Consider the following 22,992-nt stretch of genomic DNA (forward strand, 5'->3'; position numbering starts at 1 on the left):
AATTTCTTTGCCACTCAAAATATAGTTTTACTTTTAAATATTAAACTCATTTTATTGAACAGAGTTATTATAATCAATCTCCTTTGTGGAGGTTTTGCTTGGAAATGGATAATATCACAACTGGAAAATGTTACGTTTCTGCCTCTTTAACCACATATGTAATGATATTAAAACACAAGCACAATATCTGGCAAGGTACATATTTTGAGGAAAATGTAATTGGTGGTGTTCTGCTCACTGTTATTTGGCCCTGATTGGTAGTGCTGCATCAAAGTGCACTCCTTTATGAGCTCATCTGTCCTGTTGTTTTGGATCAATAATTAATCAGAATTATTATTCCAGCTGTCACATTTCGATGTGATTGTAAAGTGATTAATGTGGTAAAATTAAAGAAAATAATTGAAAAGTAGAGAATACCTGTAGTTCCATCTAGAGCATTTCTTTCAAATCTAGATTATTATAGAATAGATTTCCAAAGCGCTCACTGATGAAGCGGTACCTCATCTGCTGTGATAGCGTATTGCAAACCCATGGGATCATTGTCACAATTGTCACTCCTCGACTTGTGAGAACTTAGAGAATTGGCCTCCGTATGTATAGAGAATTGCCCCCCCCCCCCCCCCCCCCCCCCCCCCCCCCACCCCCCCACCCCCCCCACCCTGCATGTATAGATAGCCAATGCTTGTGGAACAGCAGAATGATGTATTTTAACACCAGTTTAGGGAGGCTTGCAGCTAAACTGTTGCTGTATTAATTATACCGGGACTGGGGTAGTGGTTCTTGCAAGATTGGGCGAATGAATTATGTATGTTCTTGCCTTTATGCTTGCTTGCTTGTGGGTGGCTCCATACCGTATCATTTTAGGATTGTGCTAATTTATCTTAAATGCTAGATTCCTATGTACGTTAAAAACAATCAGCATATCATGAACTCAGTTAATCACAGGACATCTTTGCTATTTCTTTTGTTGAGGTGACACATATTAGCAATGAACTAATGCATTTTCTGATTTCCTTGCAGCCTGGTTTGCCGCAACAAAACTTCGCAATGCCAGTTGCAGTTCCAGTGAGCAACCCAAATACCCTAACTTACAGCCACCCAGGAAGCTCTCTTGTAACTCATTCATTGATAACCACATCTCTAACAGATACCAGCATGCTTTCGCCTACACTGCCCAGAAATGTTGTGTCACCAGGTGCTCCGCAGAGACCACCAAGCAACGGTACTGCAAGTATACTTGTATTTCTAACTATTGCAGGGAAAACACTGTTGTGGAAGGTGTCCAGTTGTTGTTATTTTCTTCCCACAGCTAGTGATGTTCAGGGTGGACTTTCATCTGTTCCCATAGCTAGTTTTTTTTTTCCTGGAACAGGTCGCCAGAGGCTTGTAATTTGAGGGGCGCCGCTCCGCATCAAACGTGGCTGACCAGCAGCCTCTCCCGCTCTTACTGCCTGACTTGGCTTGTTGGAAGGATTTTGTAGGATGATGCTCAACCTGTTTGGCCACATTATGAACACCCCTTCCTTCGCCGTAAAATCCTGGGATGGGGCACAATCCCAGAGCTTTTGACTCAGAGGCAGGGATGCTAACCCACTGCACCACAAGGCCTTCATACCAAGTAATCAGAAACTCTCTTAATTAGTAAGATCCCATGCAAAGGGATAGCGTTTTATTAGATTGGGCATTTGTAAGTAAATTAATTAGAACAATGCCATAACTGGAGTAACTTGATGGAATAGAAATAAGATTTAAACTTTAAACTAAAAATACCCCAAATCGTCAGAATTTTTCTGAAAGTCGTGGGTAATTTTCTCAGCGGTTTGGGAGCCTTACCCATTGACAGTGCATGTCGGGTGCATATAGTACACAAGAATTGCCACCAATATCTATTCAAAAACTTGTAAAGAGTATACCCTGATGTCCTCCCCAGCTGGCAAGGCTACATACCAGAAACTATCCTTGAAGTCACATCCCTGGCAGCACTGGAATTGCTTTTCAAAGTTCAGCAACAACAACTTTTGTTTATATTGTGCCTTTAGCATCGCACGTCCCAAAGTGCTGCGCAAGAGCAGGATAAAACAAAATATGACACTAAACCGCTTGAGATATTTGGTCAGATGACCAAAACTTGGTCAAAGGGGTAGAATTTATGGAGTGTCTTGAAGGAGGAAAACAAGATGGAGAGGTACAGGGAGGGAATTCTAGAGCTCTGGGGCCTTGGGGTGTGACATCTCAGCAAAACAAACATGAATCCTCTCCGCTACTTTAAAAGCATTGTCCAAAGCACAAGTTATTGCTATTTATTATCTAATCTGCCATCTTTTGATCTTCAAACTGCTAGAGGTTTAAATTAAGAGAATCAATTAATTCTGACATAGGGTACAGGTAAAACCTTTGATGAAGAAGAATCGGCCGTACATCTATAATTTTCACCCAAGTCTCGAGAGGTGTTTAACAAATGTCGGACCGGTCCCAATGCTGGAATTCTGGACCCCATTCCTGGGCTGTCTTAACAGATGCGGACTGATGCATGTCAAAAGCCTACATCTGGCATTCCTGACCTGGCCAGCTCCATTGCAGAGTCCTACTCCACAATCTTCATAGAATTGGGCCAGGTTTTTAAAGAGTTCCCTCAGAAGAGTCGTAAACCTTAGTCTGCGCGAGGGAACTTTTTAAAAGGTAAATTCAAAAAGTATTTGTCGTGTCCACTATACCAAGTCCACACTTTCCTGTGCCCCCCCCACCCCAAGTCCCTTCATGTCCCTATGTAAGCTAAGGCATTTCTATGACACTGTCTAGAGGCAATGAACACATAGTGAATACTGAGATGTGTACAAAAAAAGTTTTTTTTAAATAATTAATCCATTCATAACTTTCATGTTGAAGGAGTCTTTACTACAAGCTAATAAAAATTTCAATCATCCAAGCCCTTTAAAGTATCAATAACAAAATACACAAACCCTTGAATCACTTGTATAAACAGACATTGTGAAATTGACAGCAGAGATCATAGAGCCTGAGCTGTCAATCTCGCAACATTTCCTCTAGGGAGCAGATGTTTTACTACTCTTACGGTTGTCTGAGCGCTCAGCCAAGTATAGAGATGTCTGAGAACCCAGACATTTGTTATGTTTGCTGCAACAGCAGAAGACTGCAGATGCTTTGGCCAGAATTCTCCAGTCGTTTGCTGGCAGTGGAATTCTCTGGTCCCACCGCAGCACATCCCCATCCAGGGATTTCTTGGCGACGTGGGGTGGCCTCAGTGGGAATTTCAATTGACAGCGCCGGGAACAGTGAACCGCGCCGTCTCCCACTGCCTCGCACCACACAGCTGAGAGGCCGGAGAATCCTGCTCATTGTGTTTTCATTTTAACTGGGGAAAAAGTCCTATGGACAAGCGGGCCTTTTAAACCCCCGCCTTTAAACGCAGCAGCCCCTCCTCCCTCCGAATGTTTTCCTGGGTTAACTGGCCTGACTCCAGCTCACACCCATCTTCCAGCAATGGAAATCCCGTATTTGCAGCCCCCCCCCCCCCCCCCCCCCCCCCCCCCCCCCCCCGCCCCGGCTGGTGGGTGGAGCTGGGAATTTTCCTGATTCCTGCTACCCGCCTCGAGGATGAAAATCCAGGCCAATGTTAGATGAATATGCCAAACAGATTTTTGAAAGTGCAATCTTAAGTTTACAAAAACTGTTTGAGGTGATATCACACCATGCAGCATATATATTGTGCATCAAATGTTTCAGTCTTGTGTTTTAACATAGGTATCAATCAATTTGTTGAAATGGTTGCTGCCCACATTAAGAAATTTTACTTAAGAAATCGGTATGAATAAAAATGATATTATGACATGATTTCAGTCCCACCTGTATTTGTCAAAATGCCTGTTGTTGTTTGCCCTTCAATGCCTGTTGCTGTTTGCCCTTCAAAGTGTCAGCTGAGCTTACTAGGCAGCTCTGTCATCTGAGCCAGAGAGTTGTGGATTCAAGCCCCACTAAATACTAGAATGTGGTACCAAGGGAGTTGCTCCATCATCAAGCATGCTAGGGTATATATCCATTTGCAAGCATCACTATGTTGATTTAACCCAAGTCACTGGCATAGGCAGCAACTGAGGCCTCTACCTACACATTCTTCAATTGCAGCAATGAAGGATACTATGCAAGCCGTACAGGGCATGTGCTGTCTGCCTGCTTCCAGGGAATTGATTTCAGTCTGCACAGCACTATCCCATGCTGTTGTTAATCACAATCAAAAGAGAAGATTATTTGGTTGTTCATTTGATGGCACAGTGACACAGTGGTTAGCACTGCTGCCTCACAGCGCCAGGCATCTGGGTTCGATTTCGACCTTGGGTGAGTGTCCCTGTGGAGTTCACACGTTCTCCCCGTGTCAGCATGTGTTTCCTCCAGATACTCTGGTTTCCTTTCAAGTCCAAAGATGTGCAGGTTAGGTGGATTGGCCATGATAAATTGACCCTTAGTGTCCAACGGTTAGGTGGGGTTACAAGTATATGGCAGGGTAGTGGGCCTGGATAGAGTGCTCTGTCAGAGGGTTGGTGCAGACCCGATGGGCTGAATGGCCTCCTCTGCAATGTAGTCATTCCATGATTCTATGATTTGCCGTTTGATGGACCTTGTGCACAACTCAGCCACCATATTTATCTACTTAACCACAATGACGGGGAAATGGTGAGATAGCGGTTATGTCAATGGGCTAGTAATCCAGTGGCAAGGCTAATGCTTTGGTGACATGGGCTCAAATCGCACCAGGCAGCTGGTAGAAATTTAATTTAAAAATATAAAGCTAGTGTCAGCAATGACAACTATCACTGATTGTCCTTCAAACTCACCTGATTCACTAATGTCCTTTAGGAAAGGAAACCTGCCATTCCTACCTGATCTGGCCTACAAATGACTCCAGACCCACTGCAATCATAGAATCATAGAAATTTTACAGTGCTTAAGGAGACCATTCGGCCCATCAAGTCTGCACCGGCCCTTACAAAGAGAACCTACTGAAGCCCACGTCTCTACCCTATCCTCGTAACCCCTACTTAAAATTTTTGGACACTAAGGGCAATTTAGCATTGCTAATCCACCTAACATCATTACACTGTGGGAGGAAACAAGAGCACCCGGAAGAAATCAACACAGACAGTGGGAGAAAGTGCAAACTCTGCACAGACAGTGACCCAATCCGGGAATCGAACCTGGGACCCTGGGGCTGTGAAGCAACTGTGCTAACCACTATGCTACCATGCTGCCCCCTAATTGGCAATGTGACCCCTAATTGCTTTCTGAAATAGCTTAGCAAGCTGTTCAGTTCTAGGGTAATTACGGATGAGCAACTAATGCTGGCTTTGCCAGCAACACCAACATTCCAAGGCGGAAAATTAGGACTGTCCTTCAGAAGCATTATTGGGCATCATCTTTGGTCATCATGAGGATGTGATAAGATTATAAATAAATGCAACTTTAGTTTCTTTCTAAGGAAATGGGTGAGATGTTGAAATTACAACTCCAGATGTTTATTACAGGCTTATAATAGTGTTTTAAATTGATGGACTTCACAAACCTTTCAAATGTTTTCAAATATGCATTACATCATCCAATTTTGGAGGGCAAAGATTGAGGGCACGATCTTCCAGCTCCAGTGGGATATTCCGGTCTCACACCGGCAGACCGGCTTCCCGGTGACGAGGGGTAGAGTGCCGGGGAAACCCGTTGACTATGGCAGGATTGGTCAATCCCAAAAAGCACGCGGTAGGTTGGTCGGTAAATCGCGCCCAACACGCAGAACATACAATTTAGATAGATAGTTATCATGGGATTTTGTGGATTTAATTTCCTTCCCCAAGTGCAGCTAATTAATGGTGGTTTGACCCAAAAAGCTGAGGGGAAAGCATGAGCACTCGTTGCAGTCCTCTAAATAGTACATACACCCTGATGTATACCTGTGGTGTAACTTGTTGGTGAATATTCTATTTGGCTAGTTTTCTTGTCCATATGCTTCAACATGTGTCATTATCTTTGAAAATTCTGTTAAGTATTATCCTGCTAAACTGCTGCATGTTTAATTTGCAATTTTAAAAAGCCTTGTACTGATTGTATTTTCAGTGAAAATTCCATGAATTTTTTTTAAAGGTAATTTATATTTCTATATATCTATAGAGTACATTTTGGACCAGTTTTATTGGTAAAATATATTGAGGATGTGTTTTTGGTGCCTTAGATTTAAAGCTGGATTTTTCCTCTGTTTTACTTTAGGTGGAATGATGGGTGAACTTACGATGCCAAATGGTGCAGGCACCAGCCCTGTGGGTAAGCAAGAAATTGGCATAGACTCAATACCTTCAGGCTTTGTTTAACCTGCTGTCACTAGAATTTAATTGCACTCTGGTGTACATATCGACTTTGTACAATAGTGTTATGGGTTGGTAGCCCGTTTCACATCTCTTCTGATTTTTTTATTTCCATTGAACTCGAGCGCTGGATGTTTAAAACGGGCTGACGACTTGTTATCACCCGTTTTACACTGTTGCGCAAAATTAATATGGAAGCTTGCTCGTCCTTACCAGCTGGAGTCAGCCAGAAATCTTTTCCGGGACAGGTGACTTCAGGAATTTATGCTGTTGTGATGGCATTTTGGTCAGGTAATCTTCAGTCTATTTTCTGGTCAACTTGTCATGTTCAGATCAGTTTCCTTAGCACTTTCTTTCTCCTGCTTTCCATAATAAAGTTGACTCTTTTTTTGATGTACATCGAGACAAATCTGTTGATTTTCATTTCATTTATTTTTGTTCATTGGGTACAAAAAGGTAAAGTTGTGGTTGAGAATAGCCACACATTCCTTTTTAATTTTTGTCCAACCTTCAAAAAAACTTTTTTTGGAATTACATATTTGCCGAGTCTCCTCTGCATTGGTACAAACATCTAATCAATAAACAAATACAATTATCTGATAAATACAGCCATCAATCAAATAGATAAATCAAACCTGGAATCCTGCTCTGTTGCTTGGTAGCCAGTACGTAAATTGTTGAAAATAATATTCCTCTTGATTCAGCATCTTGTTTGCCAACCTGTATATATTTTAAATTTTTCCAATTAAGGGGCAATGTAGCACAGCTAATCCATCTACCCTGCACAGCTTTGGGTTGTGGGGGTGAGACCCAGGCACCTTTGTAAAATGGGGTGGGATTCTCCGTTCCTCGCCACTAAGATCAGGGGCGGGATTCTCCTCTACCCGGCGGGGCGGGGGGTCCCGGCGTAGCGGAGTGGCGCCAACCACTCTGGCATCGGGCCTCCCCAGGGGCCAAGCCCTCACAATGAGGGACTAGGCCCGCGCCGGAGCGGTTGGCACCACGCCGACTGGCGCCCAAACCGGCGCCGGGGCTGGCCGAAAGGCCGGTTCGCGCTTGCGCCGGTGCGTCAGCTGCCCCGATCGTAGGCCTGGCCACCGCGGGGGCACCCCCCGGGGTCTGATCACCCCGGGGGCCCGCTCGCACCGCCGATCCCGCCGCCACCAGAGGTGGTTCAAACCACGGCGACGGGAGAGACCTCCCAGCGGTGGGACTTCGGCCCATCGCGGGCCGGAGAATCGCCGCAGGGTGCTCGCCGATCGGCGGGGGGTGATTCCCGCCCCTGCCAATTCCCGGGTGGCAGAGAATTTCTGCCATGGCGGGGGCGGGATTTTCGACGGCCCCGGGCGCTTCTCCGACCCTGCAGGGGGTCGGAGAATTTCGCCCCAGGAATCCCGATCAGACGGGGCATCCTGAATTGGCAAAATAACGGGATCGGTGCTAGGCGGCCCCAATCTTGGTCCTGACCCGCTGTCCATAGCCAGAACTTGTAAACAGCTGATATGCATTCATTTAAATGTAATTAACAGGTTGGAAACCCAAATCTCCACCTCCCCATTATGCCCGGTTCCACCCCCCATCCCCCAATGGGAACTGCACCGGGCAAGCTTTAGTGCAAGTGTTGACAAGTGCAGTCCTGGAGTGCTGGGCTCTGAGGAGGCGACGTGGATGGGTTCAAGAAGGTTAGCCCATTGGTCAAGTGCTTCTCTGCCACTGCCAAGCTGAAGAGGGAGGATGTCCCAAGGTACTGTATAAGAGTTTGACCCAGGGACCCTCTCCCAGGATGGTTGGGGGGGCGGGGGGGTTGCTTCTGGACTGCCCCTTCCATCCCTGGGCAAACTGGTGTGGTGATCTCAGGCAGTCCACTGTTCAAAATCATCATACTTGTCTGACCTGTTTGAACATTGAAGTGGCCTTTTCATTCTGAAATGCTCTTTCTGACAGCTAATGAGCAGATCATACAGTTCATTGAAAATGCAAACCATTAAGACTTTCCCTTTCTTCACATCACTGGTGCTTTTTGAAGTGGCTGAGTCTTCCTGGAAAGTCCACACAACTTGAATCCCCTAAGATCCTTTGAAATGTATGGGCTGAGATTCTCCGCAAATGCAGAGAATTGTAAAGGCTGCCGTGGGACAGGCAGTGACACACGGCAGCCTTCACGCCCACTTCCGGGGCCGATTCTACCCCCGGGCGGGGCTAGGAGCGCGGCCCCGTGCGTCACGGCGGCGCGGCCTTGTCGACGGTCGGCAAGCGTCACGCCGGCTGACGCGGCCAATGACGTCGGCAACACATGCGCAGGTTGGACACCGCCAACCCGCGCATGCGCAGTTGGCGTCTTTTCCCTCAGCCGCCCCGCAAGAGGGCGGGAGGGTGTGAAAAATGTCGGGAGGCCCTCCCTCTATTCTCCCACCCGGCGTGGGGGGCGGAGAATCGGGCCCCACGGAATTTGTCCAATTTCACAGTTTAGTAACTTTTGCCTTTGAGAACTTAATGGCTTAAACACAGCAGGCTGGAGGTTTGTTTATTTATCTTTCCCTTCAGGCTTGAATGCATCTAAAGTACCCACTGTAAAGCACCTAAAGTGCCCTGTTCCTAGTGGCAACCTTTTCTGTTTGACAGCTGCTGGCCACTTCACAAATGTTAACTGCTTTCATTTCCTCTTTTCTAACCGCAGAAAGTATTGAGCATTGTTAAAGTGGCCAGCAGCTGCCAATCAAAACAAAGTTGTGCGTAAACGTTATAGTTAGAATCAATAGAGAGTGCTTCAGTTACATTCAAATGTAAAGGGGACAAGTGAGGTTTGCATCATTAAATTCTGCACAATGATTCAACAGCAATTCCTGCACTGAGATCTTGTCCTTTCTTATTTAGTAGTTGTATCTTTCCAGCAGCCTCTCATGTGAAATTTCCTTACCTGGGGATTAACATTTGGCCTACTTAAAGTAATCTCTTAACTGGATGCAATATAATCTTCTACTATACCAACTCCTGCATTTTACAATACCAGGTATTAAGTCAATCCGATTTACACATCCGATTCCCAACTTCCTTTTCCCTTCAAACTCTTTGAGCATGTTGACACTCAAATCTGTGCCTATCTTTTCACAACTCATGTTTGAACCTATACACGAATTGGGCTTATTTCCCTTGCCAACCATCAATATTAGCTCTAGCAGTTCCCAAATCTGTTTATGTTGCAGTTTTGGGTATTTCATCAAATTTTCTTCACATAATGGCTTGGTAGAAGTTTTTGTTCTTTGTAATCTGTTTCACCCCAAGCTGAGTTTCTGATCCTTTTTTCTCCCAATTAACAAGACCATCTATTTTTGCCGTCATAGCGTGGCGCACCTCTGCCCTACCTCAACCCATCTGCACTTTAAAACCATATCTATGCCTTTTTCGCCGCAAAATTTGACTTTTGCTGCTCCATGACTAACCGACCCTTCATAAGCTTCATCCGATCCAAAACTGTGGTGCCCTTAGCCTCGTGCATCCATTGTCATCGTTGCCTCAATGGGGTATTATCTTTCCTATTCTCTGGTTTTTATAAGCCTCCCTCACTCCACGGGCGGTATTCTCCGCTCCCGCGCGGCATCGGGAAGGCCGTTGTGGACCTGGCCGTGTTTCCCGACGGCCTTGGAGGCTGCTCCTCGCACCCTATTCAACCCCCCCCCCCCCCCCAGGGGGCTAGGAGCGGCGCTCCGTAAATCTCGGCCGCCGGGCCTTGACGCTTGCGTCAAGGTGGCGTGCCGAGAATGACGCGACGGCGGCGCCTAAATGACGTCAGCCGCGCATGCGCAGGTTGGCCGGCTCCAACCCAAGCATGCGCGGTTGCCGTCTTCCCCTCCGCTGCCCCGCAAGACGTGGTGGCTTGATCTTGCGGGACGGAGGAGGGGAAAGAGTGCGTCTCTTGGAGACGCCGGCCCGACGATCAGTGGGCACCGATCACGGGCCAGTCCCCTCCCGAGCACGGCCGTGGTGCTCACTCCCCTCTCCGCCCCACACAAGCCACAAACAAACCTTTGGCGCCATGTTCACGATGGCAGCGACCAGGTGTGGTTGCCGCCGGCGTGAACAGGTCTGGAACGTCAGGCCGCTCGGCCCATCCGGGCCGGAGAATCGCCGATCGCCGTGAAAGGCGGCGATGCGGCGATTCTCCGAGCGGGGGGTGGGAGAATCGCGGGGGGGGGGTGTCGTGAATCGCCCGCCCCTCCCGCAATTCTCCCACCCGGTGTGGGGAGCAGAGAATCGTGCCCCACGTCTCAATGTTATCTACCCATCCAATTTTTATTCTTTCTCTTCTGATTTTATCCTCAATTTGGCCTTCAGTTGTTGCTGGGACAAGGCTTTGTTTCTAATGCCTGTACTTGGCTATCTTTCTCTATCGAACTGTACTTTTGATTCCTGAACTACTGCTCTACTATCTAACCCACCCATTTATCTTTCTGTCTGTTCAGCTGATTCTGTGCATCCTCTGCCATTATCCACATTTCATAAGCTGTAGTTCTCCTCTCGCCCTCTTTCTTCAGTCCAACTCTTGCATCAGTAGAGTGCAACACTCCACACTAGTGACTATGCTCGACCTTTTGCAGCTTCATCCTGATGCTTTTGCACTTCCAGATGCTACTTAAGTCACTGGTCACAGTCCTACCATGGCTAATCAGTCTTGGATGTAACTTTGTGTCCACTGCATTGAGCCTCGGTATTTGAATTTGTCGATTGCAATGATGAGATTGATGCTTCCAACCTGACTTTCCCATTGCCATTTAGAGCCATAACATTTGGTCTTTACCTCATTGAAGTTCAGTCCAAATGATTCACTGGGTCTTGGAATAAGCTGCCTGGGAGAGTGGCGGAGGGGGAGTTCCATAGGAGGTTTCAAAAGTGAGCTGGATACATATTTGAAAGTGATGAATTTAGAGGGCTATGGAGATGGGACTGGGAATGGGGCTAGCTAGGTTGCTCTTTTGGGAGCCAGTACAGACACAGTGAGCTGAATGGCCTCCTTCTCTGGTGTAAATGACAAACAAACTAACAAATAAATAATCCTACATAAAGGCAAAACCAGCATTACCCTGCCAGTGTCCTGCATATATAATTTGTTCAGGCAGTGAATGTGGGTGCCGCCTGCTGAACTTTGGCTTTTTGTGAAATTATACCCTTAAATTTGTATCATCAATTCAGTTTGATTTGTCAAGAAGTGAGCCATTTTATGTTTGATAAATAGATCGCTATTTGAAGCAGGAAAGAAACTAATGGCAATTTAGCATGACCAATTCACCTAACCTGCATATCTTTGGACTGTGGGAGGAAACCAGAACACCCGGACAAAACCCACGCAGTCACTCGCAGAACGTACAAACTCCACACAGACAGTAATCTGAGGCCGGAATTGAACCTGGGGTCCCTGGTGCTGTGAGGCAACAGTGCTAATAACCACTGAGCCAACATGCCGCCCATGTGTATGGCCTCATGTTCTTTCTGGAACGTTACCCGAGGACACTGTCTTTTTTTTTTAACTAACATTTTATTAAGGCATTAATGGTTTTATAACAACGAATGATACAAATGTAAACATAATTCAATGCGCAACACCTGCCCCCCCCCCCCCCCCCCCCCCCCAAACCAACAACCATACCCCGCCATCCCGGCCCATACACACACTCCCCAAGTACCTCCATCTCCTCTCACCACTAAATTAAACTAACTCCCCCTTATTCCCCAACCAATCTGCTAACAGTTCAGTTTTCCCCATAGAAGTCGATAAACTGCTGCCACCTCCGAACGGACCCTAACACTGATCCCGTTAGGGCGAACTTGAATTTTTCAAGCCTGAGAAACCCAGCCATGTCGCTAACCCATACTCCCGATTTCGGGGGCTCTGAGTCCCTCCACGCCAATAAGATCTGTCTCCGGGCTACCAAGGAGGCAGAGGCCAAAACGTCAGCCTCTCTCGCCCCCTGGACTCCCGGGTCTTCCGACACTCCAAAGATCGCCACCTCTGGACTCGGTACCTCACTCGCTTTTAGCACCGTGGACATGGAGGAGGATTTGATGTCTTCCATTTGTCAGTATGTGATCATTTTAAAAAAAAAACAGTCATATTGTAAGAAACAAATCCTGAAGCTTAGTGCTCTTATAGGTGTATGACAGATGGTGCATGTTCTATATTTAGACTAGCTGCAAAGCGACATTTAGCATATCAGCAAAGTTTTGAAAATGGCACTTGGAATCTAACATGTATATATTTTGACCGCTTAATGTGATTAATCAGTAAAACCTGAGCAATTCTAACTCTATTCCTCAGCGCTGACCTCTGCATACTCTGCAAATCGCTTTAAGTGAAACTCGTTAATTTTCGCAAATCTAAATTTTACAAGCTGCGTATTGTTTCTCGAGCCAGGAATAAACTTGATTTTAAAATGCACGTATCAAGCTTGCGTAATGTGTAATTGACTATACTTATGAAATGTGTTCTTGGCTAACAAATGCTCTTGGGGATAGGATCTGAGGCTGATAGAAACGAGGCTGGTGCACAGCAATTCCTGTTGACACCTTCCCAATTTTTCAGTACAGCTCATCGAAGTACGAGTGAGCTAGTCAAAATTCTTCGGCCTACACCAGGCAGGACGCAAAGTTTAGCACATCAGTACAATAAATAGGGGGTGGCACAAGTGAAAGTTCATTCAAACATCACACCAGCTCTCCATTTACTTTTACTCTAAACATTGTGCCTTTGTAGCTCAATTGTGTTAATTTCCATGCTCTAATAATGCTGGAATTAAATTTACAGCATAAAAAGGACTAATGTCATCCCTTATTGGGTTTTTCATTTTATAGTTAATTGTTCACATCATCCAAATATTAAAAGATAACATTGCTACACAAGAAACATATCAATATGGTGTAATGTAATATTTTCCTAAAACACTCAACAGAATTTTGTTCACTCAAATGACGGTTTCAAGTTTGCATCAGTTAATACCAAGCCTTGTATTGATTGCAAAGCCAGTAACATGTAAGCTGAGCAGGACTTCTGAACATCCAGCAAGCATTTGGAATATGTCATACCATTGAGCTCCTGGTACACAATAGCCTGCCAGCTAACTGTGCCTGTTGTATGCTATGTGAAGTGGAACAGCAGGTGCAGATTAAGGATGAATCCTGGAACTGAGACCCCAGTGAGGCCCTGATGGATCATCAGCTGTTGTTTTTACCTTTCGAGTGGAGGAGGAGGCAGCTTTCGAAAGAGCTCAGTATGTCAGCAGGGATGTCAGTTTCACATTCATGGCATGCTTGTTGTTTGTTGCCAGTGTTGTTGGGAAATAGACCCCAGCCCGCTAGAAATGAATCTCATGATTTAAAGGGGAAGAAAGTTTTTTTTAATTTAGTGTACCCAATTAATTTTTTCCAATTAAGGGGCAATTTAGCATGGCCAATCCACCTACCCTGCATATCTTTGAGTTGTGGGGATGAGACCCACGCAAACATGGGGAGAATGTGCAAACTCCACACGGACAGTGACCCAGAGCCAGGATTAAACCTGGGACCTCGGCGCCATGAGGCAGCAATGCTAACCACTGCGCCACCGTGCTGCCCTAAAGGGGAAGAACATTGAATTAGATTTAGATGTCCTTACACGTATTTCAGAGTGGGTTAGCACTGTTGCTTCACAGTGCCAGGGACCATGGTTCGATACCCGGCTTGGGTTGCTGTCAGTGCGGAGTCTGCAAGTTCTCCCCGTGTCTGCGTGGATTTCCTCCGGGTGCTCTGGTTCTCTCCCACAAGTCCAGTTCTGAAAGACGTGCTTCTTTGGTGAATTGGACATTCTGAATTTTCCTGCAGTGGACCCGAACAGGCGCCGAGCTGTGGCAACTAGGGTATTTTCCACTGTAACTTTTTTTTAAAATAATTTTTATTGGAATTTTTTACAGAAAATATAAAATATAACAACAATCAATGAAATGCAACAAAATAACCCATAACAACTGTAACACCCCCCCCCCAGACCGCCTCAACGCATGTATCATATCCCCCCCACCTCCCCAACCCCAACAAAAGAACTTAAAAATAAATTTAAATTAAATAAACAAACATAGTCATCGTTCTCCCCCCCCTTTTCCCTCCCCCCTCCCCCCCGGGTTGCTGCTGCTGCTGACCCAGTACCCTATCGTTGAGCCAGAAAGTCGAGGAAAGGTTGCCACCGCCTAAAGAACCCTTGTACCGACACTCTCAGGGCGAATTTGACCTTCTCTAGCTTAATAAAACCCGCCATGTCATTGATCCAGGTCTCCACGCTTGGGGGCCTCGCATCCTTCCATTGTAGCAAAATCCTTTGCCGGGCTACTAGTGACACAAAGGCCAGAACACCGGCCTCTTTCGCCTCCTGCACTCCCGGCTCCACCCCAACCCCAAAAATCGTGAGTCCCCAGCCTGGCTTGACCCTGGATCCTACCACCCTCAACACCGTCCTCGCCACCCCCTTCCAGAACTCCTCCAGTGCCGGGCATGCCCAGAACATATGGGCATGGTTCGCTGGACTCCCCGAGCACCTGACACACCTGTCTTCACCCCCAAAGAACCTACTCATCCTCGTCCCAGCCATGTGGGCCCTGTGCAGCACCTTGAATTGAATGAGGCTAAGCCGCGCACACGAGGAGGAAGAATTAACCCTCTCCAGGGCATCAGCCCATGTCCCGTCTTCGATCTGTTCCCCTAGTTCCCCCTCCCACTTAGTTTTCAGCTCCTCTACTGATGCCTCCTCCACCTCCTGCATAACCTTGTAGATATCAGATATCTTCCCCTCTCCGACCCAGACCCCCGAAAGCACCCTGTCACTCACCCCTCTCGCGGGAAGCGAAGGGAATCCTTCCACCTGCCGTCTAGCAAATGCCTTTACCTGCAGATACCTGAACATGTTCCCCGGGGAGAGCCCAAATTTCTCCTCCAACTCCCCCAGGCTCGCAAACCTCCCATCAATAAACAGGTCCCTCAGCTGTCTGATGCCCGCTCTGTGCCAACCCTGAAATCCCCCATCAATGTTCCCCGGGACGAACCTATGGTTCCCCCTTAACGGAGCCTCCATCGAGCCCCCCACTTCTCCCCTATGTCGCCTCCACTGCCCCCAAATCTTGAGGGTAGCCGCCACCACCGGACTCGTGGTATACCTCATAGGAGGGAACGGCCACGGTGCCGTTACCAGGGCCCCCAAGCTTGTATCTCCACAGGACTCCCTCTCCATCCATTTCCATGCTGCCCCCTCCCCCTCCATCACCCACTTGCGCACCATCGACACATTGGCTGCCCAGTAGTACCCCGAGAGATTGGGTAATGCCAGCCCCCCCCCCATCTCTACCCCGCTCCAAGAAGACCCTCTTCACCCTCGGGGTCCCATGCGCCCAAACAAAGCTCATGATGCTGCTGGTCACCCTTCTAAAAAGGCCCTAGGGATAAAGATGGGCAAACACTGGAAGAGGAACAAGAACCTCGGGAGAACCGTCATTTTGACGGACTGCACTCTACCCGCCAGTGATAGCGGCACCATGTCCCACCTTTTAAATTCCTCCTCCATCTGCTCCACCAGCCTGGTAAAATTAAGCTTATGGAGAGTCCCCCAACTCCTGGCCACCTGCACCCCCAGATATCTGAAACTCTTCACTGCCCTCTTAAACGGGAGCCTCCCAATTCCCTCCTCCTGATCTCCCGGGTGTACTACAAATACCTCGCTCTTGCCTAAATTTAACTTATAGCCCGAGAAGCCCCCAAATTCCGCTAACAGCTCCATCACCCCCGGCATTCCCCCTTCTGGGTCCACAACATACAACAGCAGGTCGTCCGCATACAGCGATACCTGATTTTCCTCCCCACCCCGCACCAGGCCCCTCCATCTCCCTGACTCCCTCAATGCCATAGCCAGAGGTTCAATCGCCAGTGCAAAGAGCAAGGGGGACAGGGGGCACCCCTGCCTGGTCCCACGGTAGAGCCTAAAGTACTCCGATCTCCTTCCATTTGTAACTACACTCGCCATCGGAGCCGCGCAGAGCAGCCTCACCCATTTGATGAATCCCTCCCCAAATCCAAACCGCTCCAGCACCTCCCACAGGTACCCCCACTCAACTCTATCAAACGCTTTCTCTGCGTCCAGCGCCACCACTATCTCCACCTCCCCCTCCACTGCCGGCATCATGATAACGTTTAGCAGTGTCCGCACATTCGTGTTGAGCTGCCGTCCTTTGACAAATCCTGTCTGATCTTCGTGTATCACCCCTGGCACACAATCCTCTATCCTGGTGGCCAGGGTCGTCGCCAGCAACTTGGCGTCAACATTGAGGAGCGAGATAGGCCTGTATGATCCTCACTGCAAGGGGTCCTTATCCCGCTTTAGGATCAGAGAGATCAGTGCCCGCGACATCGTCGGGGGCAAAGCCCCCCCCCCTCCCATGCCTCATTGAAGGCTCGCACCAACAGGGGGCCCACCAGATCCGCATACGTTTTATAAAATTCCACCGGGAACCCGTCCGGCCCCGGGGCCTTACCTGACTGCATTTGTCCAATCCCCCTGACTAGCTCCTCCAACTCTATCGGCGCCCCCAGCCCCTCTACCAGCTCCTCTTGAACCCTTGGGAGACATAGCCTGTTCATGAAGCTCTCCATCCCCCCTCTCCCCATCGGAGGTTCCGACCGGTACAGTTCCTCGTAGAAGTCCCTAAAGATCCCATTTACTTCTGTCCCCTTCTGCACTACATTCCCACCCCCATCCGTCACTCCACCAATTTCCCTAGCAACATCTCGCCTACGGAGCTGATGCGCCAACATCCTGCTCGCCTTCTCCCCATACTCATATACCGCGCCCTGCGCCCTCCTCCACTGTGTCTCCGCCTTTCTGGTGGTCAACAAGTCAAGTTCCCCCAGCAACCCCTCCTCCGGTGCCTCCGCGTATCTCCTGTCCACATCCAGGAGCTCCCCCACCAGTCTCTTCATCTCCCTCCTCTCCCTCCTTTCCCTATGGGCACGGATGGAGATCAGCTCCCCCCGGATCTCTGCTTTCAGAGCCTCCCAGACCATCCCCACCCGGACCTCCCCCATCTCATTGGTGTCAAGATACCCCTCAATACTTCTCCGGACCCTCCTATACACCACCTCATCAGCCAGCATCCCCACATCCAGGCGCCAGAGCGGGCGCTGGTCCCGCGCCTCCCCCATCTCCAGATCAACCCAGTGCGGAGCATGGTCTGAAATTGCTATGGCCGAATACTCGGCATCCTGCACCCTCGGGATCAATCCCCTGCTCAGGACGAAAAAATCTATTCGTGAATAAACCCTATGGACATGGGAGAAAAAGGAATACTCCCGCGCTCTCGGTCTCCCAAACCTCCAGGGATTCACCCCTCCCATCTGGTCCATGAATCCCCTTAGTACTTTGGCCGCCGCCGGTCTCCTACCCGTCCTTGAACTGGACTGGTCCAGTGGGGGAATCAAGCACTGTGTTAAGGTCTCCCCCATGATCAGGCCCCCTGCCTCCAGGTCCGGAATGCGGCCCAACAAGCGCCTCATGAAGCCAGCATCATCCCAATTCGGGGCATATACATTAACCAGCACCACCTTCTCTCCCTGCAGCCTACCCTTCACCATAATATATCTGCCCTCCTTGTCCGACACCACCTCAGCCGCCTCGAACGCCACCCTCTTCTCCACCAGAATCGCCACCCCCCCCGGTTCTTCGCATCCAATCCTGAGTGATAAACCTGCCCCACCCACCCTTTCCTCAGACGAACCTGGTCCGCCACCTTCAGGTGGGTCTCCTGGAGCATAGCCACGTCCGCCTTCAACCCCTTCAGATGAGAAAATACCCTAGTTCTCTTAACCGGCCCATTCAGCCCCCTCACGTTCCAGGTAATCAGCCGGATCAGAGGGCAATCCGCCCCCCCTCCCCCGCCGGCTAGCCATAGCTTGTCGACTGCTCGCCCCAGGCCAGCTCGCCCCGCCCGACCCGTTCCCCATGGCGATAACGCCTCTCCTCTATCCCCCCCGGCCCACACCAGCTCCTTCCTGACCATTCCAGCATCAACCCGGTATCTCCCCCCCCCCCCCCCCCCCCCCCCCCCCCCCCCCCCCCGGGCTAGGACCCCTCCTAGCCGCTACGCTCCCGCCAAAACCTATCCCCTCCCGGCATGGGGTCATCCCCCTCTTGCCGCACCTCCTTGGCACCGCTTCAGCGCGGGAAAGAAAACCAGTAGAGGCCACGCCCCCACCGCCAGCTCCGCCCCCCCTGCCCCGCGGCGCGGGAAACCAGAGGAAAGCCCGCGCTTTCACACTGCCACACCCCACCCTTCTGACGCAGCTCCCCAAAATCCAGTTTCACCCTAACCCCCAGCCCCGTACAGAAGAGAACATATAAAATACAAACTCCCGACATTCCCCACATACCCCACACCCATACCCAACAAACAGACCCACCCGGAAACCGAGCAAAAAGAAAACCAGCATAAAAAACACACGTGTCAAAGTTAAAGAACAGTAACAGCGAAAACAGCAACGGCCATAGTGTGTCCCCAGGCCCTAGTTCGAGTCCAGCTTCTCCGCCTGTACAAAGGCCCACGCCTCCTCCGGGGACTCGAAGTAGTGGTGCCGGTCCTTGTATGTCACCCACAGGCGCGCAGGCTGCACCAATCCCCAACATTCATCCGCCCCCTCCATCCTCCTTTCATGGGCATGGCTCCTCCAGGCCCTGGCCCTTGGCAGTGCCACCCAAGTACCCTGGCACTGCCAAGCTGGCACCTTGGGTGTGCTCCTGCCAGTTATTCAGTACTACACAGGCACCCTGAAAGTGCCAGGGTGGCAGTACTAAGGTGCCAGCCTGGCAGTGCCAAGGTGCCCACGATCCATGGGGAGGTCCAGAGAGCCATCCTGCCCTTCCCCTGACCACCAGGGGCCCCCAATGGCCCAGGAGACCGTCTGAGTACCGTTCTGCCTGGTCCATGTTTGTGTGGACCAGTACTGATGGCTAGGGACTCCCTGGGGAGGCTGTTGGATGCCGGCCGGCGGATAGATCCTGGGTGAGCACGCCCAAGTGGGTTTCAAACCTACTTGGGTGCATGAAGCTTGGTCACGCCCATTGTGGGCCAGATCACAACGCCTCGCGAGATCTGGGTGGATCTCACAAGGCCTGCTGGCTGTCGGGAAACCCACGGGAGACTTCTCCTGGCATCTACCGGCCACGCCACACTCCTATTCGGGCGCAACGCAGCAGGTAGATCGTGCCCTAAATGTCTAGAGAAAAGGCGTGAGCAGAAACCCAAGAAGGAAATGTTTGGCATCATTTGAAAAGTACACATTACTAGGTTTATTTAACCAACTTGCTTTACAGTGAAATTGGATAATTGAAATTAATGAATTATTTTTGTTTTTCTATTCATTCTTGAGGTGTAAGTTTCACTGACAGGAGCAGCATTTAATGTATCCCTAGCTGCCCTTGAGAAGGTAGTGGTGAGCAGCTTTCTTCATGTGCCGCAGTCCAGCTGGTGAAGGCACCATTTGATACAGGGTGCCTGGCTAGGCCATTTCAGAGGACAGTTGAGTGTTAACTACTTTCCTGTGGATTTGGAGGGACTAGCATGAACTTGAACTTTAATTCTCTCCCCCCCCCTCCCCCTCCCCCTCCCCCTCCCCCAGCTGCTGTGGTGGGATTTTAACTCGTGGTTTAGGACATTGATCCAGACCTTGAGAGTACTAGTCTAGTAACATTACAGTTACGCTACCATTCCTCAAATTTTGCCCTGATTGATTTTGCTCCCAGAAACAATCCATTGTTGCCCGTAGAAGACACAATCTGATTATTCCTGACTGGGAAGTTCTTCATTGATCTCGCTCTTATGTGGGTTCCATGTAATGTGGCCCCCCCCCTGCAAAGAACTATTTCGATTCCGGGATCACCGCATAAAAGGTTTGCAATTAAAATTCTCATCTGATGAATTCAAGCCCCAGTATGCACATCAGAAAGAAATATATGGGTCAGCAGATTGTATTGCACATCGATACTCACTTGTGTAATGCTTTTATTGCAAGTTATTTTAAATTTGCAACACTGGTTAATAACTGTGAAATGGTTTTTTAATATGGTAGGAGGCATTTTACTCATTCGTTATTGGGATTCGGGCATTGCTGGCAAGGCCAGGATTTATTACCCATTCCTAATTGCCCTTGGGAAGGTGGTGGCGAGTCGCTCTCTTGAGCCACTGCAGTCCATGTGGTGAAGGTGGACCCACAGAGCTGTTAAGGAGGGAGTAGGTCAGCACGAAAAGAGTTGAAGTGATGTTCAGAATTTATATCGTCACCAAGGAACCTAGATAATGAACAAAATGCACTTAGGAATCGTTTTTTTTTTTTACCCAACCAGCTTCAGCTACTTTCTGCCAGCCATTGTACAATAACATTGACAGGAATCTTTGCAGCCCAGGTGCCTCTCCTGCTTGGAGCTGAATGTGCAGCAAATGGCTTGCAAAGGGAAACCAATTTAATTCCACAAATTTTGTAGAATTGCTGAGAAACATATATGGTTACCCATTACCTTGTGTTTTGGTTCACCCCAAAAAACAAACATGGAGATAATAAGTAGACGATGGGCCGAATGGCCTCCTCCTACACTGTAACTTCTATGATTCTATGCAAAATCTTTGAAAATTCACAGACCGTCTCTGTGTCACACATGCGTGTATGCAAAAGTGTTTTCAAGCATATTACTTGGGCTGTGATTTGATAGCCAAATGTTATAGCCAGTGATCAGAATATTACTTGTTATTGGGGTTAGAGAACATATGTTATCATGATTTTTAAACCAGGAAAACGTGAGGTAAACAAAAGAACGTCTAGAGCAGGGGTGGGCAAACTACGGCCCGCGGGCCGCATGCGGCCCGCCAAAGGTATTTCTGCGGCCCACCACGTCATTAAAAAAAAGAAAAAAAAAAATTTTTTTTTTTTTAAATTTTTTTTTAAAGGTTAATGGGTGGGGGGGCTGTTGGGTTACTTACTGGCATAGGGTGGATACGTTGACTTGAGTAGGGTGATCATTGCTTGGCACAACGTCGAGGGCCGAAGGGCCTGTTCTGTGCTGTACTGTTCTATGTTCTATATGAGGCGCCCAGAATCATAACCGGGTGAAGTAATTATTTTACTTAATATACTATGCGGCCCTTTGTGAATTGTGAATTTCTGAATGCGGCCCTTGCACGGAAAAGTTTGCCCACCCCTGGTCTAGAGTATTTTCCTAGTCAGAGTAAGTTTCAGGAAAATCGTAGTTTGCATGTGTGTGTTCCTGTAACTTCATGACATGCCGCTCAGTGAGGTTGCGTGTGATTTGGAGCTCGACTGGTGAGCACTGTCACTCCAATTTATAAAACAATTTGTCATGTCAACATAGCATTTTGAAAATGCCACATTCTAATGAGATAAACAATGTACTTTCGCTGATTGGAACACCTCACATCTTTTGGAGGAATCCCACACAGAATATTTCTTATGTGACCAGATTTAAACCTCTCACCCCCTCTGCATGCCTTAATGGCAGTATGCTGTCTTTAAATATGGTTTTGCAGTAAAGCCATCTCTTTTGGCGTCAGGGCACCATCATTTTAAAAACTAAAATTGCAGGATGAACAACTCAACATGTTTTGAAAAAGTTTTGTTTAAAAATGAAATCCCAACCAGAAGAAAATTTGTTCTCCCCAGAAAAGCTCGAATCAGAGTGTGCCACTGGTCCCAGTCACCGCATCCTTTCAAAGTACAAGAAACCATCACTTTTACAAGTGCAATTTTCTTCCCTGCTGGCTGTTTTGCCATTTAATTCACATTCTCATCCTCTCCCTCCAAAGCTGACCTGAGCCCAGGTCGGTGCCCCTGTTGCACTCAAACCACCAGTGAGGAGATTTGCAAGTTTTCCTCTGACTTTTTGGTTTCCCTTCTCACTGTTATTTTCATTATAAGTTTTAAACTTTTTCATTTTGTTTCACCAGCTGGCAGTTAAATTCTGAAACATGAAAGTATAAAAACTTTTTTTTAAATTTTTCATCACCATTGATTATAAAAAGGATCCTGCTACAGTGCAGACTTTGTTTGCACTGGAGTGCTCAACTTGGTGCATTTGAGTGCTACAGTGAGAGTTTGGTGACTGAGGGAGTTAGGTGAAGAGGGAGAAAGGTGCTCCTTACATTTCATTTCCTATATTTATCAAAGAGCGTGAAGGGAGCCAGGAGTTTGGAGTACAGCTGACTGGAATCAGAGTCGGAGGGCGGAGGCCCAGTTGGTCTACGGGGCAGCGAATTCTGTAAAGTAAGAGGGGATGGCGGCTAGGGCAGTTGCATGCTCCTCCTGTAGGATGTGGGTGGTGAGGGATACCACTGGTGTCCCCACTCACTATACCTGCGGGAAGTGCACCCAACTCCAGCTCCTCAGAGACCGTGTTAGGGAGCTGGAGCTGGATGAACTTCGGATTATCCGGGAGGCAGAGGGGGTTATCAAGAAGAGTTACAGGGAGGTAGCCACACCCAAGGTACTGAACAAGAGTAGCTGGGTTACAGTCAGGGAAAGGAAAACTAACAGGCAGACAGTGCAGGGATCCCTCGTGGCCGTTCCC

General features: G+C 48.4%; 1 protein-coding gene across 7 annotated transcripts in view; it reads left to right on the plus strand.

Moving 5' to 3' along the window:
• The window catches only part of LOC119974450 (myocyte-specific enhancer factor 2A-like), a 268,490-nt gene that overhangs the window by 205,941 nt on the left and 39,557 nt on the right, over positions 1 to 22,992 (plus strand). For all 7 annotated transcript variants that reach the window (XM_038813354.1, XM_038813348.1, XM_038813353.1 and 4 more), the window contains 2 exons: positions 1,021 to 1,222; positions 6,268 to 6,321. In XM_038813354.1, the coding sequence (XP_038669282.1) occupies positions 1,021 to 1,222; positions 6,268 to 6,321 (256 nt within the window). The remainder of the gene's footprint in view (positions 1 to 1,020; positions 1,223 to 6,267; positions 6,322 to 22,992) is intronic.

The sequence above is a fragment of the Scyliorhinus canicula genome, chromosome 12 (genome assembly GCF_902713615.1).
Source record: "Scyliorhinus canicula chromosome 12, sScyCan1.1, whole genome shotgun sequence".
Classification (NCBI taxonomy): domain Eukaryota; kingdom Metazoa; phylum Chordata; class Chondrichthyes; order Carcharhiniformes; family Scyliorhinidae; genus Scyliorhinus; species Scyliorhinus canicula.